This window comes from Zingiber officinale, chromosome 10A (assembly GCF_018446385.1).
Source record: "Zingiber officinale cultivar Zhangliang chromosome 10A, Zo_v1.1, whole genome shotgun sequence".
Classification (NCBI taxonomy): Eukaryota; Viridiplantae; Streptophyta; class Magnoliopsida; order Zingiberales; family Zingiberaceae; genus Zingiber; species Zingiber officinale.
In genome coordinates, this window is record NC_056004.1 from 32,736,868 (window position 1) to 32,744,098 (window position 7,231).

Consider the following 7,231-nt stretch of genomic DNA (forward strand, 5'->3'; position numbering starts at 1 on the left):
AAAATAAATAGATCTCTATATTCTAAATAATCTTGACAGTGGATAAAAGCATGGGCTTCTAATAGCGAACCGTTCCACAAACATGGAGCTCTTTGTAACTCAGTGAACTCTAACGTTGTTGACAAAACTAGGATTATAAAGAAATAACACTCTTTTCTCAGCTGCAAGCGAGTCTTGCAAACGTCAGATAGCCTGTGTGTCCCCTGGATTCTTGGCAAGGTCTGGCTGTAACCGTAGTAGCTGTTCTCTCCCCCTGGCTATCATCGACATCATGGGGCGTGCAATGTCTTTTCTTGCGCATAGGACCAACAGGGCTCTCATGGTCAGCCTCTGATGTTGTCATTCTTTCCTCTCGGATTTCATAAGTTCGAAGTAGAACCTCAAAGGTCCTTATATCTGTATAAAACATGTAGATCATTCGATAACAACAGAAAAGGAATCGGAATTGGCAGAAAAAGAACAGAGTTGGAGCAAAAAAAAAAAATGTTGAATACAACTAAACAACCGGCACCTAGAATAAGTTGCTGCATGTCTCCAATTAGCCTAACGTTTGGATCTAATCAGAGAGATAACAAAGGAAAGAAGAATAAACAAATGAAAAGTGATGGACACTAATAGGAAAGCATAATTCTTTTCAGATATGATGCATCATACATTTATGAAGAGTGTTTGCACTATTCTTTAAACAAAAACACTATTCTTGAAGCTATGAGGATACTCAAGTCATTTTTTGCTTTGTGATGGTAAAGCTCACTATATTACTTGTTTGGATTAGTTTTGGTAAACTACAACTGGAGAATTCAGATAATGATAGAAGGAATAAATGCGATGGCAGAAAAAGAACTATAGGCAGGAATTTTGATTGCGGAAGATAGCACGTGATAAATAGGCAACCTGTAAAACCTGATGTCAAAACCTCACACGAATGCTGCACTTGCTCGATGCATGGAGAAAATGAGCACAATACTCCATCTTGCTTCAACATTTTCCGAACAGATGGCAACGCTAACCAAGGTTGGGGAAGATCCAAAAATACTGAATCTGCAGCTCCACAGAATTCTTCAGGAAATCCTTCCCCTTGAATGTCACGAACTGAGACGGTAACCAAGCTGCTCAATCCGTTCCTTTCAAAGTCTTCTCTGAGGAAAAAGAGCAGAATTATTAAGTCATATAGTTCATTGGGATGCTGAGAAAATATATTGAATACATAAGAGTTGGAAAATATTAGCATCATTAAACATGAAAAACCATTTTTTATATAGCAAACAAATCTTCAACAGAATGAAATAAAAGACCATTTTTTCATTAAAAGCACTTTACATTTTCATATCTATAGAGTTTCATTCAACCCCACATTATCTCTATAGAATTGCTTTGAAATGCTTCCTATATAAGAAAAGTATGGAACATTAAACCCCACATTACCCCATTGTTATCCATACTTGATCACTCTAACAGCTACACCTTGTCCCATGATTCACCACTTTGATTTTGGAGGCAATATTGTTAATGGACTTTAGATCCACATTTGGAACCATGGCGAGAACCAACATGGCAACATCGTTCTCCCAACTATTCTTCTACATGTATCTGACCTATTCCCTCATCTCTCCTACTAGTGAGATCTCTTGAAGGGTAAATATATGCCCCCACGGACATAGCCGAGTTGGTATTTAGGTAATAGATTGCCACATGAGAGCAAGGATCGAATCCCCTAGGAACAATCTTATGGAATAAAATCTCTCCTACCTAGAGAGGTCGATTTACTCCCTTCATCTCGCTGTGGAGCTGGCGGTGAGGGGCGCTTGGAGTGAGCAAGTCACCTTGAAGTGCAAGTATGCACAATATGACAATTTTCAATTACAGAAGAAAAAATTGACCCAATTGGAATGGAGTAAATAAATGGAGTAAGCTTTCTAAAATCTGAAAACATAAAACACAATAAGGTACTCCAGAAACATCCTTTTTATTACAATAGTGACACTCCAGCGGCATCATTTGAAGGGCAAGTCCGAGGGCAAAGTGAAACATCTGCCCAATAAGCTTTAGCACTAAATCACGTGTACAACGCAATGTAAGATAGCTTACCTTGCCAAGGTGGCTCTTTGTGCGTGAAAGTCAAATGTGTAAACGTGACCAGAAGGTGCCACGGCTCTAGCAAGAGAGGTAGTCAGAGATCCACTTCCAGTGCCAGACTCGAGCACAAGGCAACCTGGCACAACCTCAAGGTAGGAGATGACAAAGCTGATGTCCGCAAGGTACAAAATCTGTGTCCTGTGGCTCAGAACTAAGGTCCATAGCTCGGGCGTGGGTGCCAGCAGATAGATGAATCCACCCTTGTTGCTCAACACTTTGGAGCCAAAAGGTTGCCCGATCCAGTCCGAAAGCTTGAACACCCCAAACCTGTTCTGGAAGTCCAACCCCTTCTGCACTTTCACGGCCTTTATCCTGTCATGCCTTTCGTACACGATAACCAAATCTCCGTCACAAATGCAGCGCTGCAAGGAGCTCCTCTTCGAAGGATCAAGGGACAACATGGCCACTACGGTGCAGAGGAGAGATTGAAAATTACGATTTTGGCGCTCACTAGGTTTAGAAGAATAGCACTGATACTACAATAACTGGATCTAACACAAAATGGATCAGAAATGCGGTAGGGAACGAGGAGGACGAAGGGGATGAATAGGGAGGAGAAGGCGGTTGGCCGCCGGATAAATTGGTTTCCGCAGGAGGAAGAGACGAACGAGATGAATGAAATATGCAGGAGGGAAAGATTGAGAGGAGCTCGCCGCACTCAGGCCTGCAGCACTCGCCGCACCGAGAGGAGGTTTAGGAAGAGGAGATCTCGGCCTCACCAGCACTGTGGAGTGGAAGCGTTTGCTAGGATCGTGCAAAAAAAAACACAAAAAACAGGCGGCCGGCTGGAGCTAGGGTTTACTTACACAATCATAAAATAATTATATTAGGTTTTTATGCTAATGATATCAATTTCTTTTTTTTTTTTTTTTTTTTTTTTTTTTTTTTTAAAGATGTCCATAAAAAATTCAACTGGTTACAACCGAGTAGATAATTTTAAAAAAAATCCATCACATGTCATAATTTTAAAATTACCAAACATCGGCACTAGGGGGGCCGCTAAGGTAGCGGATCTATCTTTTTTAAAATTACCAAACACACTTCCTATTTCATCCCAGTTCAAATCAATTCAACTGAAAAATAAATCAATTGAATCTATTTCATTCTGTTTAAAAAATTCATCAATCAATTTCGATTAAAATCAACTGATGAACCTATACGAAATAAATTCCTATATTTCATCTAGTTCTTTTGATTATAAAAATACTATCAAACATCAATTTGACCCAATATATTAAAAGCAATGATTTTTGAACATAAATTAGTTTTTTAAATACATTCGTATTCAAAAAACACTACTTCCAATATATTACATCGAATTAATATTTGATAATATTTTTACAATTAAGAGAACTAAACGAACACATAGAAATTGATTTCATGTCATTTCAAGGTCTTTAGGTCCATCAGCCAATTTCAATCGAAATCGACTGATGGACTTAGAAGAACCTAAATAAAATCAATGTAGGTTCATTCAACCAAAATCGGTTGATGGACCTAGAGAGCTTGGAATGAAGTGAAACTGGATCCTATGAGTTCTTCTAGTTCTTATGATTATATCGATTTTCTCAAATATTACTTTGACCCAATATATTGAGAGCAGTAATTTTTTAATACAAATTAATTTTTTAAATATATTCATATTTAAAAAATCACTGCTCTTAATATATTTGATCAAATTGATGTTTGATAATATTTTTATAATCAGGAGAACTAGACGAACACATAGGAACTGGTTTCATGTCATTTTGAGGTCTCTAAACCCATCAGTTAGTTTCGACCAAAATCGGCTAATGGACATAGAGACCTCGAAATGATATGAAACTAGTTCCTATGTGTTCATCTAGTTTTTCTAATTATAAAACTGCTATCAAACATCAATTTGACTGAATATATTGAGAGCAATAATTTTTTAAATATAAATTAATTTTTTGAATACATTCGTATTTAAAAAAATCATTGCTCTCAATATATTTTGTCAAATTAATATTTGATAGTATTTTCACAATCAGGAGAATTAGACTAACACATAGGAACTGATTTCATATCATTTCGAGGTCTCTAGCTCCATTAGCCGATTTTAGCTGAAACTGACTAATGAATTTTTTTTTTCAAACACAAAGAAAGAAATCAATTCAACTGGAAAATTTTTCCAATCGAATTGATTTGAGGATGAGGGTAAAATGAGAAGTAGGTATGCAATTTGGTAATTTTAAAACTATGATACGTGATTTGAGTATTTTGAAAACTTATCTACTAGGTTTGGTAAAAAACTGTAAAAAATTTTGTAGAGATTTTTTTTATATATAATGAAGAAAGGAGTAGGTTTTTATATTTTTTTTAATAAGTCATCACGTATAATATAATATATAAATACATATAAATTAGTACCTCAAACTCATAAATTGGACTTGATAAGGGTGAGTTAGACCCATCGAGTAGTGCAATTCCCCAACAGCAAGCTACTGTAATGGACTCTCGAACGAATACTATATTTGATCTTAGCCAAAAAAGCCGAGAAAGGTGTGCTTTCTAACCGTCAGCCCTAGGTATTTATAGAAACTTCTCCATTCATGGTGTTGTCCATTCTAAGACTATAGAGAATCATAATAGTGCATATTTTTTATATATATAAAAAAGACATTAACTTAATTTTATTTTGGACTTCACAAAAATTAGTAAGTAAAAGATGCATATTCTTAATAAAATAGTAAGATAGTAAGATTAATGTAATCAATTGACATAAAAAAGCTCAATTAGAGAGTCTCATTCTATTTTAATATCTTACTATTTAATTAAGAATCTCGATCTATAATAATTCATTTTGGTGAAGTACAAAATTAAATTATATTAATGTCTTTTTATCTTTTCATACCGAAAATAATTTTAAGGCTTATTAATAATTTTCTCTAATTATTTTTTATATAAAAATATGCACTGTCATGACTCTCTTTATGCTCACATCTTAGAATTAACAATACTACGAGTGGAGAAATTTATATAAATACCTTGGACTGATGACATTATAAAGCATACTTTTCTTGGCCTTTTAGCTAAAATCAAGTGTAATATCTGTTTTTATCATTTTAATATCTAATATAAAAAATTAAATTAATTTTTTATGAGAAAGAGTCTATTATAGTAGTTTGGTTCGCATCATTACCTGTTGGTGCAGGGTGCACCAGAATCGAACCTGAATTTTGATATTGTCAAATATTTAAGTTAAGTCTTGTTATGATCTAACAAGTTGACTAAGTGTGCAGGTTGTTTATTCAATCGGAAAAAGTCCTAGTTGGAGGCTAGGCAAGAAAGACTTAGGAGATCATGGAAGCTAGGCGGAAAGACTAAGTGAGTTGAGAGGATTCAACACTTGGCGGAGAAACTTGATAGATTTGGAGGATTGTAGATTGAGGGAAAGTCCTGGGTGGCCGATCCAATGCTAAGCAGTAAAGTCTAAATTGTTGGTGCAGCGGGACTGGCAAGAGAGGAGTGGTGAATTGCCTACACATAAAACAAAACCCTCCTCATTCTTTCAACTCAAGAATAGCAACAATAATAAAATAAAACAGAAATAAAAGTAAAGCAGAGAAGAGAAGACTCAGGGTTTTACTTGGTTACAACCTAGATGGTTGTTAATCCAAGACAGTTAAAAAAACACACTATGATTCTCCTTCACTATAGGCGGAGAAGCCTTTTTACACACTAAGAAAGCTCACAAGTTGTTAGGAATTTATTACAGAGTTGAGTCACTAATTCCTAGCTCCAATGGGCCTTTATATAACTCCTAGAAACTCTATCTCGAGTCTTGAGGGTGCCTCTAAAGGGGTTGAGGGCGCCTCCAGCAGAGGCATCGGATAAAACTTTATCCAAAATTGAAACGGTCAAGTAGACTAGGTCGAAGGCGCCTTCAATGGCATTGAGGGCGTCTTCAATGTTGAGGGTGCCCTCAATGCTGTTGATGGCGCCTTCAATGTTGAGGGCGCCTTCAATGTTGAGGGCGCCCTCAATGCTGTTGAGGGCGCCTTCAACCTGCATGGTATAAATAACTTTCAGCTTCTCTTTTCTTCTTCTTCTGATGCTCCGATCGCTTGGGTGATTTCGGCCAGCCGAAATAGGGCTCACTCGAACCCAATTTCTGACCTTCTCCTCGAGCAGGCTTCCGTCCCGGCTTCTCGCCCCTCGAACGTCTCACACATTCTTCTCATCCACCAGAGTAATCTTCTGTAGCTCTTTCGTCCTTCGGACGCACCGAGCCCGTCGGCTCCCTTCCCGTGTCGTCCTTCTCACTAGTTGCGTCTTCTGCTCGCCTTCCTACGCTCCTAAGTTCCTGCACACTTAGACACAGGGATTAAAGCAAAAAAGACCCAACCTAACTTAGTTGATCACATTAAAATAACCACAGGGTTCAACACAAATATGTCTGAAGGACCATGTTTGGCAGGTAGGTTAAGGTAAGTAACTGGAGGAGTGATAGTGAGGTCATGTTCCTAAAAGGAACAACCTAAGGTCGCTGATCTAACTGAAGAAACTAGGAAGGTTTCCAAGTTAAGATCAAAATAGTTCTACTGTTTAATACTACTCATGCATCAAATATATTATTACTGTGCTAACCTCTGTTTTACAGGATTATATGTCTAACACTATTTTATAGATCCAGCATGATCGGTCGATCGAACGCAGGAATCGGTCGACCGAACTAGGTTGACTCAAACCAGATCAGAATCGAATAGAACATAGCTTCCGATCTAAGCTTGATCGATCGACCAAGCAAGCTAATCAGTTGACCGAACCTTGATGACTCAACACAAATCAGATCGAGCCGAAGCAAAGAAGGTGTTGGTGCGGAAAACATCAGACGATCAAACCTGGGTTTTAATTATGTCAAAGGGTCCAAAGTTAAGTTGTCTTGTGATCTAACAAGGTTGATTAAGCTTGTAAGAAAGTCCTAAGTTGTCTTAGGCAAAAGTCCTAGCCGTGGCTAGGCAGGTGGAAAATCCAAGGAGGAGGTAACCTTAAGTTCTAGGGGTGGTAACCCTATGCTATGGAAAACCCTAGGGGGTGGTAACCCTAGGTGATGGAAATTCCTAGCTATGGT

General features: G+C 37.5%; 1 protein-coding gene and 1 pseudogene across 1 annotated transcript; one reads left to right on the forward strand and one right to left on the reverse strand.

Moving 5' to 3' along the window:
• Window positions 1-39: 39 nt before the first annotated feature.
• On the reverse strand, window positions 40-2,937 carry LOC122028091 (tRNA (adenine(58)-N(1))-methyltransferase catalytic subunit TRMT61A-like). Its single transcript, XM_042587108.1, has 3 exons — window positions 2,089-2,937; window positions 895-1,139; window positions 40-396 (listed from the first exon to the last, which is right to left on the reverse strand). The coding sequence occupies exons 1-3, from the start codon at window positions 2,535-2,537 to the stop codon at window positions 158-160; spliced, it is 933 nt and encodes a 310-aa protein (XP_042443042.1). The 5' UTR covers window positions 2,538-2,937; the 3' UTR covers window positions 40-157.
• A 2,231-nt stretch (window positions 2,938-5,168) lies between these two features.
• Window positions 5,169-5,323, forward strand: LOC122028439 (annotated as a pseudogene).
• The last annotated feature ends 1,908 nt before the right edge of the window (window positions 5,324-7,231 follow it).

Bases quoted from the DNA above. Each gene is read 5' to 3' on its own strand.
- LOC122028091 (XM_042587108.1), bottom strand. From the start codon at position 2,537: ATGTTGTCCCTTGATCCTTCGAAGAGGAGCTCCTTGCAGCGCTGCATT. The intron at 1,140-2,088 runs GTAAGCTATCTT...CTTTTTCCTCAG, and splicing joins CAAAGAGCCACCTTGGCAAG to AGAAGACTTTGAAAGGAACG. The intron at 397-894 runs GTTGCCTATTTA...TGTTTTATACAG, and splicing joins TTTGACATCAGGTTTTACAG to ATATAAGGACCTTTGAGGTT.